At 39.8% G+C, this 23020-nt stretch overlaps 1 protein-coding gene across 1 annotated transcript in view; it reads right to left on the minus strand.

The window, feature by feature from the left end:
• Positions 1-720: 720 nt before the first annotated feature.
• Positions 721-23020, minus strand: part of IMPG2 (interphotoreceptor matrix proteoglycan 2) — a 123457-nt gene continuing 101157 nt past the window's right edge. The window contains exons 13-20 of the mRNA XM_043997793.1: positions 20365-20689; positions 17903-19140; positions 16860-17079; positions 7872-8082; positions 4983-5171; positions 3897-4095; positions 2997-3076; positions 721-993 (exon numbers count right to left, since the gene is read on the minus strand). Coding sequence (XP_043853728.1) covers positions 981-993; positions 2997-3076; positions 3897-4095; positions 4983-5171; positions 7872-8082; positions 16860-17079; positions 17903-19140; positions 20365-20689 — 2475 coding nt within the window. The 3' untranslated portion in view covers positions 721-980. The remainder of the gene's footprint in view (positions 994-2996; positions 3077-3896; positions 4096-4982; positions 5172-7871; positions 8083-16859; positions 17080-17902; positions 19141-20364; positions 20690-23020) is intronic.

Genomic DNA, 23020 nt, shown 5'->3' on the forward strand with positions numbered 1-23020 from the left:
AAAGAGGGTTCAAATAATATTAAAATTCAGCTTTTGTTCTGATCCAGGTCTGACTCAGGACAGTCTGATGGTTTGTGCTTAAGATTAGAATTCAGTGAACTACTCTTAGATCATGTAACATTTTTACAAGAGAAGTTCATTTCAACAATAAGATGGAAAGGATATGCAGCAAAGATACAGCATTGGTTTAGTTGGGCTCAGTCCTTCCCCTCCATGCTTGCCAGAAATAGTGCACATGGTCAGAAGGGTTTATTGATTTGTGGGAAGTCCCTCAATCCTGAGAAGCGCCAACTACTCATGTGCCGGACATTTACACCTTACACAACCAGAAGGCTTCATCAATGGTTACAAATAGTGCCCTGGACCAATTAAGTCTCAAGGACAATTTCATTGCCTTTTAGTCTTATTTTCATAGATCCCAACTAGATTAATAACTGTTGCTCCTACTACAATTTCCATTAATTAATTTTTAAAAGATACTTAAAATGAGCAATATCTTGCAATTTTCCCCCTTTTTACCTAGCTATCAAAAATACCTTACAAATAGCTATTAGGTCTTAGAACATCTGCATGTAGTATTCTCACCCTATATTCCACTTTGGAAAACTGAGGCACAAAGAATCAAGTGATGTGCTCAAAGAAAAGGTCAATGGAAGAATTAGGAACAAAATGTAATAGTGATTTTAACTCCTAAACCCAAATTATAATAAATGGCCTATATACACTGTCTTTGTACAATATATTTTAAATTTTGATTTTTAAAAAATCATATTGATGCTTGTGAAAATCTCAGCTTGAAATCTACACAGGAGGGAAAAAAATTGTTCTGGATGGAGAAGTTTCTGCAACTCAACCATGCTTAAGGATGCTTCTTTTTTGTCCTCAGAGTATACACTCCAGACATAGGTAACTGCCGCACCACATTACAATGGTAGCAATCAATCTTCCTTTTCCCATTTCCTTCCAAATTGATGTTTTTGTTATAGCAGCTTCCTGCAGTGAAAAAGCAGAGAGAGCCCAGTTAATTGGTAAAGCAACAATATCCTGAAAATTCCACAATTTCATAAGATAATTGACAAGTGCTTATTAAGTACTTACTCTCGGTTAGGTAGGTACTGTTCTAAGTGCTGCTAACGATATAAAAACAAAAATTTCTATTCTCCTTCCAATAATAGGTGTGGGTCTTATATTTTTAGGATTAGTGTTAAGGATTCTATTTTCATTATATAGGGTTCTTTTTTTGATAGATTTAGTTTGGAAATTTCCTCAGCAGGAATTCCTTATACCAGTGAAATCATAGGTCTGGTCCAAAAATAACTGAACTAATAATTTCCCTTGGCAGTCTGTGTGCTTGACAATTCCCATTAAACTATCTCCCTCCCCACCCCACCCCCTCTCTCTCTCTCTCTCTCTCTCTCTCTCTCTCTCTCTGCCTTTTTGTGAGGATGTGGGGATCAGCTTCCAAGAACACTGTCAGGCTTTTAAAATCCTGAGAATACAGATTTAACAGAAGCAGGCTTGATAAAACTGACAGAGGATGCAGGGAGTATCTCTCCCAAAGTGTCCCCCTTTTCCAACAGATCCAGTAACACATTTCTTTCCCTGTATTCACAGTATCATAGATCTAGGGATGGAAAGGTTCTCCAAGATCACCTAGTCCAACCCCTTCGTTTGAGGAAACTGAGGCCCAGAATGATTAAATGACTTGTCCAAGGTCACACAACTGATAAGCATTATAGGTAGGGTTTGAACCTGAACCTCTAACTCCAGAGCCAGTGCTCAGTCAGTTGCCATCAAAATCCACAAAAACACTAAAGAAATGGTATTGTGCTTCTTTCAGAGTCAGCATAACAGAGGAAATATTGCAGAACTGTATCTATTTCCCTAAAAACAAAAGTGAGTAAGAGGATCCCAGGTAGAAAACAATAGATGAGGGCATTGGTGCCAAATGAGGGAAGAAAATAGAGTAACAAGGAACCAGCCCTGAACTGATGAAGTATCAGGTTTTATGATGAGCAGGAGGCACCACGTGGCAGCACTGGCAACCTGGGACAGGTGTCAGATCAGGGCATGGGGTCTAGGTGACAGGGCTATACATTGGAGGACCCATCCCAAGACTGTCTTCCCAGGCTAGCTTCTCTTTTGTATTCTAACATCAAGCACTTTACCTAAGGTGGGGGCGGGGAAGTGGTAGGAGGGGTGAGAAGAGGAAAGAGAACCAGCAGTGATATTTACCAGCAGTTTCTCTAGCTGTGTACTGAAAAATGTAAATGCAGAAAAAATAAGGTAATTCTAAGATAGGAAGGATATCTTGCAGTATGTTATTGTAAAGAATTGCACCTCAGACACTTACTTGTGTGACCCTGGGCAAATCATTTAGCCCCAATTGCCTCAAAAAGAACCCTGCAACTAGTTTGGGGGCTGTGGGTATTTTGATAGAAACATGCAATAAAGTATTCTTGCTTTAGGAGAAGAAGACAATATAAAAATGGGACAACACAATGGGAGGATAAGAAGATTTAACAAGGTGGTCCATGGATGGAATGGAGTGAGGGGTAGGGGTATCTTCAGGTCCCTGACATTGGAGGAGTTCTAGCAGAGACTGAATGTTTCCCCAACATCCAGTTATAGAGAAGATTCCTGCTTCTAGCAAGAGCTACACTAGACGATCTCAAAGGTCCCTTTCAATTCTGACATTTTATTTTATTCCTTAACAATATGTAGAAATACAAAAGTAAAATGAGAGACCTAGAGAAATGAGTGCAGTAAGATTCAATAGTGGAAGGATATGATGGGATATGTGAGAGCTTAAGGCTAGAACTAAGTGCTCAACTCCCATTAGAAAATGGGAATATCACATAACATTAACATCAGGTTAGGCACCCACCCTGGTCACACATGCCATGCAAACCAAAATCATTAAACTAATGCTAGCAGCATTACTACTATACAAATTTTGAAAGATTATAGGCAAATGCAACATTTCAAATACTTACATTTGATGTTGTCTCACAAATTCTGCAAACTGTTGGTCTTTGGCATAAAGTTCAAAAATCCTGGCTCTCTCTTGAATCTCCTTTAAAAAAAAAAAAGGCAGATATTGCTTAGAAAAAATCTCAAAAATAACCATAAAACAGCTTTAAAAGGGGCTTATGGCATCCAACCACTTTCTACCCATGTTCCCCAGGAAAAAATATTATCCCTTCAGAAAAAGAGGCAGAGGTTCAAATACTCTCTTACCAGTCGCTATTTAATGGGGACTGAAAAGAAGGGTGTTGCCTAGCTGCTGATAATGGTAAGAGGAGTTCTTTTATATGTTTGTCCTCAGAAGTCCCAAATTTAAACTCTAACTACTCAACACTATGCCAAATGCATTATGGTCCCTCTGTGTGTGCCATGCATCCGCACATCACTGTCTATGTTTCATGGTGTCAAGACAGATAACCACAGAATAGCTTTCATACCATTTATCTATCTATCTATCTATCATCCATCCATCTCATCTATCTTTCATCTATCATCTATCATCCAACTATCTATCTATCATTATCCATCCATCTCTATCATCTATCTATCATTCATCCATCTATCTATCATCTATCATCTATATATCATCTATAATCTTTCATCTATCATCTATCATCCATCTATCTATCCATCTATCTATCATCTATCTCTATCACTCTATCCAAATACACAATATATACACTCATACAATATGCATGCATGTATGCATAGATGTGTATATTCTATATATTACATCTCTACTACATACTTATATACCACATACGTATATATGCATACTGATCAGCCTATACATATGCATGTATATACATGTGTGTGCATATACACATATGCACATATACATATAGAGAGAGAAGAACAAAGTCACCCACCTCACTGGTAAGCTCACTGTCCTCATAGATGTGTGCGATTTCTTCACTGCTGAAGGCAGCAGGCTCCTCTCCACTGGCAGAGCTATAGGAAGTAAGCTGAGGGTAGCTCCTCCCGTACTGTTCATCACCGGTGATATCACCCTCAAACACAGGGTTGTACTTCACTGCACTCTCGAGAGATGGGGGGCTGTCACCCCTCCTGTTGTAACCAAACAACTCAGTCAATCCGCAACAAAGTCAACTTTACCTTGGGGATTTTATCTAAGTCAGAATAATTGAATGTGGACCTTGTGTTGGAATAGAGAGGCTGTCACTAGAGGCTGAATGCAAATAACAAGGTCTGACTACCAGAAGGGTCCAGTCTAATGACCAAATGTTTATTACTTAATGAATGTGCCTATCTGTGTCTGGGACTTGGTTGGCTCATGAGCGCATCTCTTTTCTGCATTCTAGGAGCAGACAGTAAAAAGAAAGAACTGCTCTAAGATCAAAACAGTTTGGAAACTGTTTTGAATAGTGATAATAATGGTAACAGTGGCTAACATTTATATAGCGCTGACTATGCTAAAGCTCTTTACAAGAATTATGTCACTGGATCTTCACAACAACCCTGAGAGGTAGGTTCTGTTATGGTTCCCATTTTACAGATGAGGAAAACAGAAATTAAATGGCTTGCTCAGGGTCATACAACTAGAAAGGGTCTGAGACTGAATTTGAACTCAGGTCTTCCTGACTCCAAGCCCAGTGCTCCATCTACTGTACCACCATCCTGCCTCTAGGAATAGAAATATAGTTACAAAGAGGCTAGCGCCTGATGTAGGGTTCTCTAGAGACAAAGGAACAGAGAATAATCATGGATTGTGGTCACATGACCCCCCAAGAAACTAGAGCTCTCCCTTCAAAATGGTGGTCCTGACAAAAACAAAGCGCCATTTTTCAATTCTTGTCCAAATTCTATCCCAATTGATGGTCTGACTATGATTACAGCTCAGTCTGAGATGATTCAAAATAGCAATCAGTCATTCTGGTCCTTCACACAAAGCGGGGAAATGGAGTCACTCCAGAGAGACCTGTGGTTTCACTTACCTGAGGGAACCCTTTCTTTCTCTCTTCATATAGTGGTCTCTCAGAGTTCTAGCCAGGAAGAAGAGGACGGCCAAGACTACAAGAAGAAAGCCAATCACCGAGGCAACAGCAAATCCTATCACCTGGGACTCCGACATGTACTCTTCACAGTGTTCCCCCCGATACCACCAGTTCTCCCCTACACGGCATCTATAACATAAAAACCCCACCATAAAAACCACATCACTATCGGGGCAGCTAGGTGACGCAGTGGATAAAGCACCGGTCCTGGATTCAGGAGGACCTGAGTTCAAATCCGGCCTCAGACACTTGACACTTACTAGCTGTGTGACCTTGGGCAAGTCACTTAACCCCCATTGCCCCACCAAAAAAAAAAAATTGCTTTCTCTTAAAAAAAAAAACATATCACTATCACGTATCAAGTAGCACATATCATGTATCACATATCAGAAAAATGGTCCAATCACTAAATCACTGGTAGCTATTAAGGTAAGGAGCAGAGAGAAAAAAAAATTAGCTAAAAGTGATGAATGTTAGAGCTGAAAGGAGACCTTGTTTTTGTTCAATTGTTTCCGTTGTATCCTACTCTTCCTGATTCCATTTGGGGTTTTCTTGGCAAAGACATTGCAGTGGTTTGCCACTCTCTCCTCTAACTCATTTTACAGATGAAGAATGTGAAGCAAACAGGGTTAAGTGGTTTTGTTCAGGGCCACATATATAGTGTCTGAGATCAGATTCCAGGCTGGACTCCAGGCCCAGCACTCTATCCATGGTACCACTTAACTGCTCATTGAAAAGAGACCTTAGAAAACATTTATCTAATTCATAGGATCCCAGATCAAGATCTGGAAGGCACATCAGAAGTCATTTACTTCAATATCATTTTTATAGAGAAGCAAATTGAGACCCAAAGACATTAAGCATTTGCCCAAAGTCCCAGATCTAGGAAGCTGCAGAGCCAGGATTCAAATTCTGGACCTCTGATTCCAAGTACAGTGTTTTTTTTCCAATCAACCCACTTATTTTATAGATGAGGAAACTGAGACTTGAAGACTTTATGTGATTCACCTACAGTCACAGAGTCAATTAGTAGGAGAGCAGGGATCAGAACTCTAATTGACCTAACACGCAGCCTGTAGCTCTTCCTCATGTGCTACTACCTGACTGTCTAAACTAGATGAAAATAAACTTTGCCACAGTGTGTTGTCTATAAGGTGGTATGGGCCAAGTAATGTCTAATGTTCCTTCTAGCTCTAGATCCTCTGATCTGAAATCATTCTTTTATAGAACATTCCACACATTTAAAAAATGTCTAGTATGCTTCAGGTAAATGTTGTACTGTCACAACGAGAGGATCATTTCCTTCTATTTCTTCTTTGTTTGGCAGCTGGCTCACCCATTCACCTCACCCAGATTTTCCTCTTGTTTCTGACCCTATATCTTTCTTTAGGAGGTGCTTGGGGAGGATTAGCACCTCTGGTCTGAGGACTTGCCAAGCCCTTTTCAGAGCTGCTCATCCATCTTTGGTGTTCACCTCTCAGCCAACTCTCATCTATAGCTTCAAGAAGCTGTAGCATGCACAACAGCCACACCCTGGTAAAGCCCTACCAATAGATGGGCTAAATCAGGTTGAAGGCAATAGACAGGCCTCAAATCCACTGGTGAGTTAGGGAATGTCTATGCCAAGCATGTGAAGACTTCCCCCAGTGGAATGGGTGGATGAGAACAATTTGTTCCAATGGTCATAAGAGCAGCTAAAAGCAGGCCCTCTGGAGGGCTTAGAGCTTGGTCAGACATCAAAGATGCCAAAGTCATCTACTGAATCCCAGACCATTGTCAGTTGTCCTCACTTTTGTCTTGCCACTGGACTTTGATGACTCTAGGAGAGAGAGAGAGAGAGTGAGCCTAACAACTCTGTGAGAATAGTAATGTGTGTTCTACTTTCCAGTACTAATGCAAATCAGATGAAATGATAAATGTGAAAGTGTCTTGTAACATGTAAAACGTTATGCCTATGTAAGATATCATTGTTAATAATAACACTAATAATAGCCATTGCATAACTAAGATCCTTTAACAAATTCAGACCAAATGTAGAATGTTTTCCAGTGAAGGTCCCTCCTATAGCATCGTATTTCTCTGGAATATTGCCTTGAGTTCTTTCAGTCTTCCCAGGGAGCTCAAGCTAATTGATAAAACTGGGCATATGTCAAACCAGCCTTTTAAGTAGAGTTTTCCATAAGAACCACACAAGGACACCCATTCATTTAATAATAACTAACATTTCTATAACTCTTACTATGTGCCAGACACAGGAGGGGGGTGGAGGCAACTGGGTGACACAATGAATAGAATGTTTGTGCCTAGAGTCAGGAAGACCTGAGTTCCAATCTGGCCTCAAGCACTTATTAGCTGTATAACCCTGGGCAAGTCACTTAACCCTGTTTGCCTCAGTTTCCTCATTTATAAAATGAGCTAGAAAAGGAAATATCAAACCATTCCAATATCTTTGTCAAGGAAACCCCAAATGGGGTCACAAAGATCCATAAGCGACTGAAACAACTGAACAACAAAATATACCAGGCAATGTGTTCAGTGCTTTACAATTATTTCTTTGATCCTCACAACAACCCTGGGATGTAGGTGCTATTAATATTTACATATTACATATGAGGAAACTGAGGCAAACTTTGAATGATTGGCCAGGGTCACACAACTAGTAGGTATGTGAGGCTGGATTTGAACTCAGGTCTTCCAGACACCAAGACCTCTGCTCTACTCACTGAGTCACCTAGTGACCATTCAAAATGTAAAATCCTACAGTCACCCCCTTTGTTACAGATTTTAGTATCCAGCCCTGTGAAACAAAAATGCCTACTAATAGCATACCTACAAATGGCCCCATGCCCAGGGATAATGTCACATTTCCCATCATTCTGGCAGAAATCTGACTGTAGCTCACAGACACTCTGACAGGGCAGTTCTTGGAGACTCTGGTAACCGGGGTAACATATACATTCTGCTTCTCCACTCCAGCGGTTGACCACACACTCAGAAAATTCATTGCAGGCTTGGAACTTACAAGGGTCAGCTTGATCACCTGAAAATTCAAACAGAGCAGAAAATGGAGCCTATTCAGTGAGACTCATTGAGCATGTACCCCATTGGTATGGAATTTGAGGACCAATGGTCACTCCTATTCCACAATGGGAATCATAGGATCCTAGATTTAGAGTCAGAAGAAATCTTGGAGTCATTGAACCCTACTCCCTCATTTTACGGGGAAGGAAACTGAGGCTCAGAGAATTCATGTCATTTGCCCAAGCTAATGTAGTGACTTATATGCAGCAGGCAGGTATCTGAGGTGAGATTCAAATTCTATTCTTCCTTACTCCAAGTCCATCTACTCCATGACACTGGAGTAGGACCTTAATAGGTACCTTTCTTTTTTCCTGGACCTGCTTCTCATCAGAGGCAGCTAAGTGGTGCAGTGGATAGAGCACTGGGTCCAGAGTCAAGAAGAACTGAGTGCAAATCCAGTGTCTGACACTTACTAGTTGTTTGATCCTGAACAAGTCACTTAACATCTGTTTGCCTCAAATAGGGATAATAACAGTACCTACCTCTCAGGGTTGCTTTGAGGATTAAATGAGATAATATTTGTAAAGCGTTTAGTCATAGTTTCTAGCATATAGTAGGTCCTGTGTAAATACTTATTCCCTCCCTCCCACCCTTCATCAAGATTGAGAGCTCATATAAGGAATTTCTTCTACCTCTTTTTCTGCAATTTGTAGTCTTAGAAATTGCCTCTGAACACTATAATATTAAATGGCTTGCCCAAGATTACGTAAGTAGTTTAAATTAGAGGATTTGAACCCAGGTCTCCCAGACCTTCTGGGACACTTCATGAAATCCTCTTTGAAATGCTGCCTCACTCACTTTGTGGCCAATATCTACAGGATAAGGAAATTTGGACCCAGAAAAGTTAATGACTTGTATCAAGTCATCTAGTTAGTCATTTTGTTAGTAATAATTCATAGCAACATCGTTGGCTCCCAATATGTACCCTTTCCTCATAGCTGCCTCCAGAAATGACCTCTGAATTGTAAATAGTTTTGACTTTTCCTCCACTAAAGTCCTACTCTAATGCCTCGTGGTACCCTAGAAGTGACTAGATTTTCAAAGGCTAATTCAGTAAGTTCCGGAGAGCCTACTAATCTGAGTGGTTTTTCTTGTTCTGGTGTAGGCCTGTGATTTTATCAGAAAACAGTGCTCCCGGTGAGGATATTCTCTCTATGAAAGCAAATTGCCATTAATTTTCTTAGAAAATTACTTGGCACACTGAGAAGTTCAGTGATTTTTCTCAGGGTAATACAACCAGTATGGGTAAGAAACAGAACATGAACCCATTTTTTCCTGACTTGAGAACAGGCCTCTATCCATTGTGGATAAGCTTAGATTATGGGCCTAGTGATAGATCACATGGCTATTGTATGAGGACCAGCTTAGCTAAGTTTGGAGAGGTTCATTACAAGTAGGACTACAGGATAATGCTTTTCCCATTACAACAATTCTCTCTCTTTTTTTTTCCGTGGGGCAATGAGGGTTAAGTGACTTGCCCAGGGTCACACAGCTAGTAAGTGTCAAGTGTCTGAGACTGGATTTGAACTCAGGTCCTCCTGAATCCAGGGCCAATACTTTATCCACTGTGCCACCCAGCTGCCCCTACAATAATTCTCAATGACCATCTACTAAAATATCAAAAGTTACAATCTGCATTGGTAGGAGGCTACCCGAAGCTATGAAATTCTATACCCTTAGATATGTAAGTATTTTAACTTTTCAAAGTATTTCACCTACATTATTTTATTTTATCATAACAATCCTAGATGGTGTTCATGGCCATAACTGACAGACAAGGAAAGTGAGATTCAGAGAAGCCAGACCACATGTGTAGTAAGTGTCAAGGCCAGGACTAAAATCCATGCCTTCTTTCCCCAGGCATTAAATATGTATACTGATTTGAAGTTTCTTCTACATTTGGGTTAATTCTGGCATCATTATCATTGTTTTTTAAATAGCACTGTATATGGTAGATAGAAAATCCAGCCTCAGAGCCATCATGACCTACACGAAAGTCATACCTCTGACATATACTGGCTATGTGACCCAGGGCATGTCATTCAATTAAAAAATAAAAATGTTTCCAAATGTCACCTGCTGCAATTGAGTTCTAGAGAATTATTTTACTTACTTGAGGTAGAGAGAATGACTTCACTGAAGAAGTGCAAGTAAAAACTTCCCTAAAAAGGATACACTATTTCAACTCCCTTTCCTGGGCCAGGGAAACGAGTTTTGCCTCATCCTTGTTCGCTGATCTTCTCCAAATCCCACTAAAGCCTAGGACCATGAACCATGAAATCAGATTGCAGTGTTCTGCCTAAGGAACATGTGGGTGCTTTTAAAAGCAATGCTTTAAGATTCAATATGAGCTTCATCTACCACTTGCCATTTCTAACCCTACCATCCTCTACCTTAATGGGCTCTATATTTCTCCCAACACTGTGTTTTGTGGCAAACATAAAGGGATATATTACAGAGAGAGAGAGCTGCTGTTATCTTCAGAGGGAGACACAGAAGAACAGGGAATTTTAAAAGAAGAAAAAAAATCAACCAACTGTGTGGAGCACCCTGAAGTCATGTGACAGGTTACTCTCAAAATTATAAATAATTCCTTGTGGAATGTCCTGGAATGGGAAGACCCTCCATCACTACCACCTTCCCACCTTGATTTTTTTCTCCTTCCCTGGTTGGGGATGCCCAGAACTCAACAGGGTGCTTTATTGTTCTCATGGTTTGGATAAGTTGGGAATTACCAATTCTATTCCTTCCAGTAAGGTGGAAGACCACCAAGCTTTACTATTTCCTCTGACACTGACTCTGTAAGTTCCTCCTGAATTTACCATCTTGCCCTGCTTCTGTATCCTATAAATGCCTAACATTGTCATCTGACCTAAGAACCTCCTCCACTTCAACCATTGGACTTTCAAGCCTTTCTATCCATCCTGAAGCAGAACTTTCTTTTACATATCGCCTCCCCCATTTATAGAATTTAAACTCCATGAAAACAGGGCCTGTATCCTTAGCATTTAGCATAATGTATAATTTTCATTCACTCATCATCCATTTAAGAAAAAAAATATACAGAAAGACAAAGCCATGAAGACAATAACTAAGTCAGAAAGATTCAATATACTGACCAATTGCTTTCATCCTACTCTGGTTCTAGGACCTGTTCTTAGCAGGTCCCCATTCAAGCTTTGCTCCACTAATAGTCTGTGGGAGCCCCTACCAAGACTTTCATCCCTGTAGGAGCCCATAAACATGCAGACACACAGGAAGTACCAACAAGGGGATTGAAGATCAAGATTCTACTCTATGGTTTTACAATCCATCCCCTTGCTCTTGAATATTTCTTTCAGATATTTGCAATCAGAAAATAATTTGAACCAGGTCTGGAACTAGGGACCTTATGGAATATGTCAGTGGTGTTTCTGAAACACATGACATAAACATAATGAGAATAAGCCCTAAGTACTTACTAAGCTTGAGAAACTGATTTATGCAAATACATCACATAACCCACAATTCATGTAACCGTAACCCCATACTGGTCCAAATATATTATGCTCATGAAATAGGTTATATCCCTAAAATAAAATCTCTCTAAAAGGAAAATTTATATATGTTATATATGCACATATTCATATGATGCATATATACATACATATATAATGTTTCCACACATTCTACCAAAAAGTACATTCAATTACCACATCTTAAAAACACTTCTACTAGCAGTTTTTTATATCATTACATTTAAATAAAGATGCAATCACTTCCATGATAACTGTCATTTTTGTAGTGTTTTGAAAGCAATCAGAGGTGGCACTCTGGTTTTATGTAAGTCATAACTAAAATTTTAAATGTACTGATTTATTCCACTTTTTGGCAAAGATAATGTTTTATAAATAGCATAGAATGTGATAATGATCTCAGGCCATTCAATTCAAGTCATAAATACATTTAGTACAGACTATGTAAAGTGCTGTGGTAGGTATTGAGAGAGATACCAAAAAAAAGATATGATTTCTATCCTCAAGAAGCTTACAATCTATTAGGAAAGATAAGACATGCACATAAGTAGTTGTAACACAAGTTAAAATAAGATACTTGAATACAAGTGGTCCAAAATTCTTTAAAACATTTGGGGAATATAGGCTTTTTGAAGACATGAACTGTTTCTTTTTTTTCTTTTTTAGTTTTCTGAAGTCAAGTGTCTGGCACCTAGTAAATATGTTAATTTTTTTTAAAATTGAATGAATGTAGAGGAAGAGATAATTCCATCTGGGGATATCAGAGAAGGCTTCATAGTTGGGCTAGCATTTAACCCAGTCATTAAAGAATGGGTAGGATTTAACAGGAAGAGAATGTTCAGAATTAAGAGATGATATATCATGTGTGAGGAAGAACAAGGAGATCTGTGTCACTGAATTACAGAGTATGTTGAGGGAAGTAAGGAGTAAAATGTTTTAAGAGGAAGGGGTCATATTATCAAGGGCTTTAAATGCCAGAGGATTGTGTATTTGATCCTGGAGGTAATAATAGAGGCTGGAGTTTATTGAATGGGGGCAGAGGGTGGGTGGGGAGGGAGAGATCACACAATGCTTTAGGAGCATCAATTTGACAACTGAGTGGAAGATGAATTGGAATTAGGAGAGAGCTGAGGCACCAGAAGGCTATTACAATAGTCCAGGCATGAAGTAATGAGGGCTGACACTAGAGTAGAAGTAATTGAGTTCCAGGAAGTAGGGAAGTTGTCTTTAGTAATATGATGTGGAGGAAAGGGAAGGGTAGTAGACAAGATTACCATGCTTGAGAAATATTATTCTAGGGGCAGCTAGGTGGTGCAGTGGAGAAAGCACTGGCCCTGGATTCAGGAGGACCTGAGTTCAAATCCAGCCTCAGACACTTGACACTTACTGGCTGTGTGATCCTGGGCAAGTCACTTAACCCTCACTGCCCCGCAAAAAAAAAAGAAGAAAGAAGAAGGAGAAGAAAGAAATATTATTCTGACAGCAGGAGTCAAGCGGGATGAAGAGACCAGAGAAAGAGAGTCTAGTTGGGAAGGTATTACAGTAGTCCAAGAAACGAATAGTGCAGGTCTGAACTAAGGAAGAGACAGTGGGAATGGAAAGGAAGAAGAAAGTGATCAAGAGAGCTTTGGAAACAGAACTGATTAGATATCATCAACTGCACAGATATGAAGGTGAAGGAGAGAACTGAATCAAAGGTTTTGTGGACATTTCAAATGTAAGTGACTGGTTGATATAAGTGGAGTTTTCCAGTTAATTTTTTAATAATTAGAACAATTATTTTTTAAAAAAGCTCACTGAAAGATTATAATTATAAAAACTTATTATAATAGCTTTTTTAATTTAAAAAATTGACAGGTGGGGCAGCTAGGTGGCGCAGTGGATAAAGCATCGGTCTTGGATTCAGGAGTACCTGAGTTCAAATCCAGCCTCAGACACTTGACACTTACTAGCTGTGTGACCCTGGGCAAGTCACTTAACCCCCATTGCCCCGCAAAAAAAAAAAAATTGACAGGCTCATCAATATTTAGTATTTTCTGACACATTTTACTGACAGAGATAAAAAAAAGTGGTTGATTCTAATCACCGGCATAGAATAATTAGTATATACAGTGGAGAATCTCAATTCTAATACTGCTTTTGAGGATGAACCACTGGTGTCTTACTGTTTGAATGGAGATATTTGAAGAAAGAGGACAAAGGTGAGGTCCCAGTGGCACATGCATTGGAGGGTAGCATGGCATGGAAAAAGTACTAGATTTGAATACTGAATTTGAAGAATTGTACCTCACTCTCTTACTCACTAACTGTGTGACCTAGCATTTCACTTGACCTCCCTTGGCCTCCATTTTTTTTTGCCTCCATTTCTACATTAATAAAATAAAGAGATTGAAGTAGGTGATACCCAAAATCCCTTTCAGCTCTAAATATTAGAACATGTTTGTAGACAAAAGGGAAAAATCAATAGAAAAGGAGAGATTGAAGATTTGATATAAAGGGGATGACTGATGGAGCAAGGTCTTTGGGTTGATGTGGGTTGAAAGAATCTTAAGGAGGTAGACAGAGAAGCTGGTCTTGTAAGAAGGGAAAAGTCTTCCTCATAGAAAACAGGAAAGCAGGGAATAGATAAATGTAGAAAAATATGATATGGAAAGGAAGGAAGCTAAGAATATTCCTATCAGACAGCCTCTAACATATTCATAAAATAGGAAATGAGATCATCTGTTGATAACGAAAGGCAGTGTGACACCGGGGGCTTGAGAAAAATGCAAAAGCAGCCAGAAGGAGATGATCACATTTAACTTAAAACTGGAGGATAGGTTGGTTATTTCCTCTACTCTTAATGGGTAATGGATTGGTCTTTCTTGGTGCCGGAGGATATGTGCTTCTTTCCAAGGCAAACAACAAAACTTTCTTCATAATTACCTTGAATGAAGAAAGAACTGAAAACACAGGTTGTTTTAAAAAAATAGAACACATAATTCTAGTCCCAACAAGCCTCCTTATTCCCACCCAAACCCATAATCTCTTTTGATACAGAGGGTGGCAGTGTGGAAGGGTAGCGAATGAAATTCTAGGATCCAATATCACCCTCTGCATCCATGTGTTCAGACTTGACTCATATTCTACCACTAATACTGTTGGTATTTGCAAATAACTTCAAGTTATCCTTTAAAATAATAATGCAATGATTGGCTTGGATCATGTTTTTTTGACACTTTTTAATGCTCGACGTCCCTGGAGAGGACATTCAAAGGAAACACTTGTATAGTTTATACAAAATGCTTGGTACCTACTACATCCTCACTTCTGTCTCTTAAATCATCAGCATCCTTCATTGCTCAGCTCAAGTGCCATGCCCTTTGGGAGGCCTATCCTGATTCTCCCAATAACCAATGTTTACCCTCTCAAATTACTTTGTATATATTTCATATTTTATTTTCTATGTATGGAAATGTATATTAGAATGTAAGCCAACACCTTAGTTCAGGTCCTGAAGCTTGCATTATTGCAATGGCCTCCTAGTTGTTTCCAAATTTTCTCCCACACAGCTAACACCATGTCACTTCCCTACTTAAACAATGCCAGAGACTCCCTATTGTTTCTAGGACCAATTATAAACTGATTTTTAAAGCCCTTCACAACCAGGTCCCAATCAATATCTCTAGTCTCTTTGCACATTACTCCCCTTCTCACACTCTATTTCCAACCAAATTGGCCTTTTCTCGGTTCCTCACACAGGGCACTCTGTCTACAGCCTCTGTGATTTTGCACTAGCTGTCCCACATGCCTGGAATACACTCACCCATTCATATCTACCTCATTGAATGCTTCAATTTCTTCAAGACCCAGATCAAGTACTACCTTTTTTCTAAATGAAACCTTTTCTGATCCTTTCAGATGCTACTGAGATTCCTCAGTACTTACCTGTCTGGTATGGATTTGGTATTTATTCTGTATGTACTTTCTATTCCCCCCAAGTAACACGTAAGCTTTTGAAAAGTAAGGATTCTATCACTTTTTGTCTTTATATCTCAGTACTTATTAGCATGATGCCTGGCCCAGAGGAGGCACTTAATTAATTAATTAATGCTAGTTGAACTCAAAGAGAACCCTTCATTTCACACCTTCAGAGGAAATTAAAGAGTAGAGATTGTCGTTAGCCACCAGAGGCAGCTAGGTGACTCAGTGAATGGAGCACTAGAACTGGAGTCAGGAAAACCTGGGTTCAAATCCCACCTCAGACACTTAATAACTGTGTGACCCTGGGCACTTCAGGTAACCTCAGTTTGTCTCAGTTTCCTCACCTGTAAAATGGGCATAGTAACAGAGCCTACCTCCCAGGGTTATTGTGAGAGTCAAATGAGATAATCATTATAAAGCACTTAGCACAGTCCCTGGTATGTAGTTATTGCCAACAAATACTTATTTCCTCTCTTCTTTTTTTTTTTTTTAGTGAGGCAATTGGGGTTAAGTGACTTGCCAAGGGTCACACAGCTAGTAAGTGTTAAGTGTCTGAGGCCGCATTTGAACTCAGGATCTCCTGACCCCAGAGCTGGTGCTCTATCCACTGCGCCACCTAGCTGCCCCTCCTCTCTTCTTTATCCATGGGAAGTATATCAACTTCTATGGACATGAAAGAACCACTGGATTCCAGGAAGAGGCTAGTGGCCAATAACCAAATATACTCAGTGCATTCAGCATAGGCTATTCCACTGGTGGTACAGCCTACTCTGGACAAATTAGAAAGAGATGAGGAAAGGCAGGTGAGGGAATCCCAATGTGGAATGTTGTACATACTTTTGTCAGATACAGTCACTGATTTTTAACTATTTTTTCTTTATACAATGGAGTTCTGTGGAAAGAGACATCCCCAGAAATGGCCATGAGATTTTAAAAGCCATCATTAAGGAAAAGGCAAGGGAATGAGTATTTATGTAGTGCCTACTATGTACCAGGCATTGTGCTAAGTGCTTTACAAACATCTCATTGGATCCCCACTTTACAGCTGAAGAAAATGAGATAGAGTTTAAGTGACTTGTCCAGGGTCACACAACTAGTAAACATTTGAGATTGGATTTGAACTTGGGTCTTCCTGACTCCAAGTCCAAGGCTCTATCTACTGTGGCACCCAACTGTCAATAAAACTTGTTATATAAAGAAGCTAAGCCATACAAGTCACTACTGCGTTGTCTCAGGTACCTCTGGTCAGTATCATTACCTGATTCTACATCCAGGGAATATTTATCAATGGCCAGGTTCATGGTTTGGTAGGCAGTGTTGCAGAAGTCTTCTAGAATTGTATACACAGCACTGTTGACGTTGTGAGGTACAGGTTTAGCAAACTTCACTCGGCTGTTCACCACAATGCTACCATTTCTGAAGTTCAGGATTTCCAGATTCTGGAATCCAGTGAGATTTGATTGAAGATAGGGAACTAGCTACCATCCACGAGAAATGAGAACAAGTTTATAAACAGGAAACTTACACATTCCCCTTCCCTCCATTTTTCCCAATGACATTCCCATACCTGATTCATCCTGTAACTAATGAAAAGATAGAGCAAGCATTAATCAGCTGCTCAAATGCTGCAGCACTACTCCAAGAGATATATGTTACTCAAGAATACCACAGCTTGTAAAATGATCTTCAGATACCCTGACCTCCCTTGGCTCATACTAAGGAATCAAATTTAAGTGTAACAATATCATTGTTATGCCCAAGGATTGACTTGACCACTTTAAACATCAATATTTTTTTTTGGTGAGGCAATTGGGGTTAAGTGACTTGCCCAAGGTCACACAGCTAGTAAGTGTTAAGTGTCTGAGCCCGGATTTGAACTCAGGTACTCCTGAATCCAAGGCCAGTGCTTTATCGACTGCACCATCTAGCTGCCCCCTAAACATCACTTTCAAGGAAAAGACACAAAACAAATCAAAACATAAACCTGTTTCAATCCCAGAATTCCTACATTAGAGGCCTTAGATGACTAGCTCAGCTTGACACACCTGTGCCACATGTGCACCTTCTGAGATGAGCTCCCTCTGCAGCCACCGGTCTGATCATTTTCCCCACCTTCAACTTAGGATGTTATTTGTAGATGATAGATAATGACTGACAACAACAAATGTTCTTCCTTTCTTGGTGCAGATGTGTGTGTGTTTGTGTGTGTGTGTGTGTGTGTGTGAGAGAGAGAGAGAGAGAGAGAGAGAGAGAGAGAGAGAGAGAGTCCCCATACACATTATATTTTACTTCCAATCTTACCAGTTCTAAGAATCTTTGTTCCAGTGCTTTATACTCAGGAGAGTTTTTGTTAAACAGGTCCTCTGAAAACAGCATGTTCATTACCCGAAGGCTAAAGAAGACCACCAGAGGGCCTGTTGTCTGGGAGTAATTTGGATAGGCTCTGTGTGTGGGCCAAACAACATCAGCTTTCTCAGTGGAGGGCATATTAGTAGATATTTCCACGTGGCTACCAGCAATGCTACTTTCTTCTTGGTTGAGTGCAGGCTGGTAGTATCCTGTGCCCACTTGGTCCAGTTCTAACGAAATGTCCTGTACACCCATAATCACATCATCTTCCAGATTTGTGGAGCTGAGGGTTGGAGACAACTTGGTGGACTCAGAAATGGAGACTCTAGACAGAAGGGTGACAATATTCTTTGTTGTACTTGCCAATGTGTCTTTGGCTGGTCTTGCTAGAGAAGAAGTTGTTGACTGAGTTGCGTCTAACTTGGAAAGACTAGTCCACAAAGGTCCCATGCTTGACTTTTCTGTTGAAATGTCTCTATCAGATAGTTCTGTATTAGATGACTCTACAATTTCATTTGGCTTCCATTCTTCAGAGGACTCTATTTTTTCTAGCATATCATTAGTAGAAGCAGAAGCTACTGTAGATTCTGATTGGAAGGGTGGTTTGGGAACAAAATAATGATCAACTGAGGTTGCTTCTGATGTGTGCATTGAGAGAAACACAGGTACAGATTGGGTTGTGCTATCCCCAAGGATGGAACTATTTTCCCTAAGGGCAGCTTCAGACTCATCAAAATGGCCCCCTGCTTCATCAATTATGGCTCTATCTAGTTTCTTCTCTTTACTCTCAATTGGCAAAAATGATTCCTCATTTTCAAGCCAGGATTCAGATGGAGGTTCAGTGCCATGATGCAATGAAGGCTCACTCCATGGCCAAGTAAGCAGCTCTTGCCCAGATCCTGAACCTGATTGATCTTCAAATAAGGGTACACTTTCAGGGTATGTTTCTGGCTGAAAAATGCTCAATTCTAATTGGTCCTTGATTGAGGGAGCCAAAGAATCCAAGCCAGAAGGTGTAGCAATTTCTATGGCAAGAGAATCCAATACGGATGGAGAGGTCAAAGTTGATAAAGAAGTCAAAGGCAGCTTGGAGTCATCTATGGATGGCATTGGCACAAGATGAGAGGGTGGTTTTGAACTCAATAGATCAAAAGAAGAAAAACCTTCTGGCTCTTCTGTACTTGTTAGTCCTAAAAATAAAGTTTTCCATTAATTGCAGGTTATGTATAATTCTACATTCTACTCCTAGTTCTCTAAGAATGGCTGGACATTGTGTTTTTCTCATTAAGTTAACGGTTGGGTCATTGACTGGCTTCAACTTTGCTAAATTCGGCAGCCAGCAAGAGGACCTGACAGTGTCTTTTTAATGTGGAACAATGGTGCTTGTGAATACAACCTGATTCTCCCTGAAGGGAATGACCAGACCTTGTTCACTGTTAAAGCAATTAATCTTCAAATGCTTGCTCTTTTACCCCCATAAAAACAAAGAGGTGCTGAAAGGCAGATTTACCAGAAAGAAATTGAATCCTAATGGGAATTTAGAAGGAAAATTCCCTAAGAAATTTTACCTGTCACTGAGTGGTTCAATTTACCCATTCCTAATTTCTCTATTCCTGTCCCTGGCAAACACCATCTTCTGAGTCCTCAAATTCAAAACTCTTGAGTCATTTTTTCACTTCTCTTTGTCATCCTCCTCTTTCTCATTGCTATTCTATCACTGCTATGCTGATTCTTTCTCCAAATGTCCTTCAGATCTACTCTTTCCTTTTAATTTCTGTATCTCCTACTATCCTAGGTTTAGCCCTTCTCTCCCATGAGTTATGCCTATATTATTGCAATAGGTTCTTTGTTAGTACCTCCCTACCTCTAATTTCCCTACCTCCAATTCATTCTGTGGCATAATGGTAGTCTTAGGGTGAAGAACACCTAGGTTCAAGTCCTACTTCTGGCATTTAGTAATAGTATGTTGTTATTCAGTGGCGTCCAACTCTTCGTGACCCCTTTTGGGATTTTCTTAACAAAGATACTGGAGTGGTTTGCCATTTTCTTCTCCAGTTCATTTTACAGATGAGGAAAATGAGACAAACAGGGTTAACTGACTTGCCCAGGGTCACACAAGTAGCAAGTGTCTGAGGCAAGATTTGAACTTAGGAAGATGTCTTCCTGATTCTAAGCCCTGTGCTCTATCTATTGTGCCACCTACCCGCCCTCTAATGAAGTCCTCCACTCTTGCCAAGTTAATTTAATTGTTGTCCCCCTTTCAGAAATTTCTCCATCTTTCTTTCCTGCCCTTAATATGCCATTTTTCCTCAAGGAATGCTTTCTCCTGACTCTTTACACTGCTGCTTCCTGCTCCTCATGCAAGACAGAATTACTAATAGTTTGAAAGAAAGTGCAATAATACTATTACTTACCATCATCTAATGCAACAGGTCCAGAAGTCCTATCCTTAGGAGCCATAGGCAAGCCAGTCTGAGGCACTGCTGGGGTGACAGAATGAAGAATGAGGCTGCTACCCTCTAAAACATCTGGGGGAGAAGTGGAACCCACCTTCGAGGGAAGGGGTAATTTTGATGGAGACACTAAATCTGCTGGAGGGCTTTCTGACTTTGACCAGAGCTCACTGCCAGTGGATGAAAGAGCCCCAGAGATGAAACCTGGTTTGGTGAAATCAAGTGGTGAACTACTCCTGGCAGCTGATTCATCTGCTGAGGGCCATTCAGCTTGAAGGGTATTATCCTGAGGGGAAAAAAAGGCTGAATCATATCATAGAGAAAGTAAATATGGGAGGAAGAGTGAAAGTGACGACTGTCTCAATTTCCTTTCCTTCCTGAATTGTTTTTTCATTAAAGAGATAGTTTTGATGTGTTCTTAAAGTCTCCTGAACTGCAATTTTGTACTTATGGGGTGCTAGAGTTAAAAGACCTGAGCATATCATCACAGCAAGGGAGGCCAATTAGCAAAACTATTCATTGACTTGAGATGGAGTTATTGGGTTTCCTTCCTTTGGAAAATAAGGAGATTAGGCTCAGCAATCCTTAAGGTCCCTTTCAGCTTGAGCATTCTAGGATTCTATTTAATCTATTTATAGTTCTTTCCATCGCAGCACACTACCATCACATAAGAACTGATTGTTTTACCTGAGCATCTTCAATTCATTTATCTTAATATTGTCCATTATGGTTGACATCGCTATATTGGAGTCAAGGTAGTGTGTCCAACTATAGAAGGCTATATCACAGATTGGGCATAAATAGTCCACATGAACATTTGGAGTGGAGATGTCTCTCAATTTGCACATCTCATGTTTCTTACATATGTATATAAATATGCATACGCACATGTATTCTGTATCCACACATGCATATACATACATACACATGTGTGAGCATGTATACATGTGCTATAGCAAATAAAACTATATGTGGTTGCCTTATTTCTGTCCCAAGTTTAGGGAAAATTAGCTGGGGTTTCTAAAGTATGTGTTACTTATAAATTAGAAGCTTTAGCACCAATTTGGGGCATTAAGCATTTATTAAAGCATACTAAATATTAGTAAAGAGAGAACACTTGGCTCAGAAAGTTAAGAAAGCCTATCTAGCCTAGAGGAAAGATAAGAACTCAGCATGGCCTCTTTCCTTCTCCAAATCCCCCACCATGAGCCTGTCTGAGAGCATGTCTGTCTGTGGAAGCTTCCTCCAGGTCCAGAGAAGAGGCAGCCCTTCCACACTGCTCAAAGCTAATTGGCTAGCATCATTCAAATCTATTGGTTTACTGGACTTGAGGGTGGTCCATGAGCAGAACATGCTGAGGTCAGAGTTCAGAGAACACACCCTCTGAGGGCCAGACTTTCAGGTAGGTGTGGTTTTAATTAAGTTAACTTTAAGGGGCAGGTAGGTGGTGCAGTAGATAAAGCACTGGCCCTGGATTCAGGATGACCTGAGTTCAAATCTGACCTCAGTCACTTGACACCTATTAGCTGTGTGACCCTGGGCAAGTCACTTAACCCCCATTGCCCCACAATTAACTTTAAGTGAGTTAATCAGCAAAGTCAATCCAATCAATCTTAATATTATTCCCCCACACCCCAGTGGGGCCTCTGGGCATCCCAAAACCCATTATTTTCTCACAGTGAATTTGGTCTACTAACCAGATTTTCCATTTAACTACCCAAAAAACACATTAAGTATTCTCAAGACATATAAGAAAAATATGTTCTTGTAAAAAAAAGAAACAAACAAACAAACAAAAAAACCAGGTCCACCTTGCTATAAGTGATGTGTCTGTGTGTTTTTGTAAGGCCAGACAAGAGGTTTGCTGTTGAGAAAAGGAGAAAAAAATGTTTAGAGGTCCTCGTCTTTTTCTTTCCATTTTCCCTTCACAGAACTGGAAAGAGCAAAACTATTCAGATTTTTTTAATGGAAAATAAATGTGTCAAGGACCCAGTGGGTAAACTGTAAACATGTGATGATAATAACTGTACTGTAACAGCTTAAATTTATATAGAACTTGAAAATTACCAAGTATTTTCTATACAACATCTCAGTTGAGGCCCACAGTAATCAAAACCTAACAAGGCATTTGTGTACCCAATGCCAGATCTGAAAAATGAACCTCCTGCATTTTACTATGCAACAGATACATAAAGCCATTGCTATCATGTGCATCTTGGCTTATCAAAAAAAATACCTTTACATCATGGAGAGTCATATTTTTATCATTAAAATATGTGCATTTGTTTTTATATATGTGTATACATATATACATAAACATTCATTTATTTTTTATTTGTTTGTCTATTTATTTCCATTTTTATTTATTTGCTTGTTTCTGTGTCCATTCATGTTGTGCCTACTTTGCTTACCTCTAAACTCAGTTCCCAGTGTTATTAGCCTCACTTTAGAGATGAGGACATGAAGACATAAATAAGACAAGTGATTTGCCCAAGTTCTTAGAGCCCGTAAGTGACAGAGTCAGACATACACCCAGATCTTCTGACTCCAGATGTACTAATTTTTCTACCACATCACAGCTGAAGTAAATATAATGAAAACACATCACACCATGGTT

The sequence above is a fragment of the Dromiciops gliroides genome, chromosome 3 (genome assembly GCF_019393635.1).
Source record: "Dromiciops gliroides isolate mDroGli1 chromosome 3, mDroGli1.pri, whole genome shotgun sequence".
NCBI classification, from domain to species: Eukaryota; Metazoa; Chordata; class Mammalia; order Microbiotheria; family Microbiotheriidae; genus Dromiciops; species Dromiciops gliroides.